General features: G+C 55.1%; 1 protein-coding gene across 1 annotated transcript in view; it reads right to left on the bottom strand.

The window, feature by feature from the left end:
* The window catches only part of LOC127751263 (uncharacterized), a 32,980-nt gene extending 31,975 nt beyond the window's left edge, over positions 1 to 1,005 (bottom strand). The window contains exon 1 of the mRNA XM_052274500.1: positions 621 to 1,005. Within this exon, the coding sequence (XP_052130460.1) occupies positions 621 to 989 (369 nt within the window). The 5' untranslated portion in view covers positions 990 to 1,005. The remainder of the gene's footprint in view (positions 1 to 620) is intronic.

The raw sequence follows: 1,005 nt of genomic DNA, 5'->3' as shown, positions 1-1,005 counted from the left end.
AATATAAAATATTCCCGAATATTCGGAAATATTGATAATAATGTTGGGAAGCGCCGAGTGATTTTTCATACCACACCCGACAAGGTGTTCGGCTGCTCCCGCGCCTCGACGAAGAATTTGAAGACCCATGTGGCGATTTCGCGGCGGAGCTTCTGCTGCTCTACCATCTATTAATTATATTTAACTTGTGCAGAGTGGATTTATTTATCCTATATTGAGTTTTTACCAAACTATGCTTCAATAAAGTCACCTCCCTACTCCACGAGAGGATACGTTCCTACAGCCACACGCGTGTGACATGAACTTCGGTTGTAAAAATGCGCGTTTAAGGCGGTGGAGACGTCTCCCGACAGACGCTCAACAATGCTGTCTCTCGGCTGGTGCATCTAGCGGCCCTCGTGTGAGAGGTGGGCAGAGCAGCCGAGCGGCAGCCGTTCACAGCGCTTTGGTATCGCCTGGGAGCCGGCCCGGCCAGAAACCACCCCGTCTGAGGCTAGGCTGCAGGCGAGCCGACGCGCGCTCAGCGGAGGGGGTAGTCTCGTTCGGGGTGTCCCTGGCCCAGGCGATACCAGGCTGGAGCTCTGCGCACCTCTCACACGAGGGCCGCTAGGTGCATCTACCTGAAGTTCTATTGGTAGGCCACCAGTGTATATGTCCTCAGCTACGTTGGCCGCGTCAGCGAGAAGGTCGCAAAGGTGGTTGCCCTCGCGTTGCAAGAAGACAGTCGCTGCCAGGGTTCCGAAGGCTCCGACTACCATGTCTAAGCCGCTAACGATTCGCATAAAAGAGCCCTTGCGAAGAGCGTTTAGGAGGCTGCTACACGCGATATAGGAGACGATCAAGATCCACCATCTCGAGTTCACGAGTCTCCTCGTGGCGTCCTGTGCGCAGCCGTTCCCCGTTAACGATAACTTCTGGCCCCACCAAGAGAAAGCGTTAGGCAGCCCCGCTGCCCTCGGGTGATTCCTGTCGGTGATCGCCAGCACCATCGCAGGCTCAAATGCA

Source organism: Frankliniella occidentalis, unplaced genomic scaffold (assembly GCF_000697945.3).
Source record: "Frankliniella occidentalis isolate FOCC.00 unplaced genomic scaffold, Focc_3.1 Scaffold399, whole genome shotgun sequence".
NCBI classification, from domain to species: Eukaryota; Metazoa; Arthropoda; class Insecta; order Thysanoptera; family Thripidae; genus Frankliniella; species Frankliniella occidentalis.
This window is presented reverse-complemented; position numbering and strand designations above follow the sequence as displayed.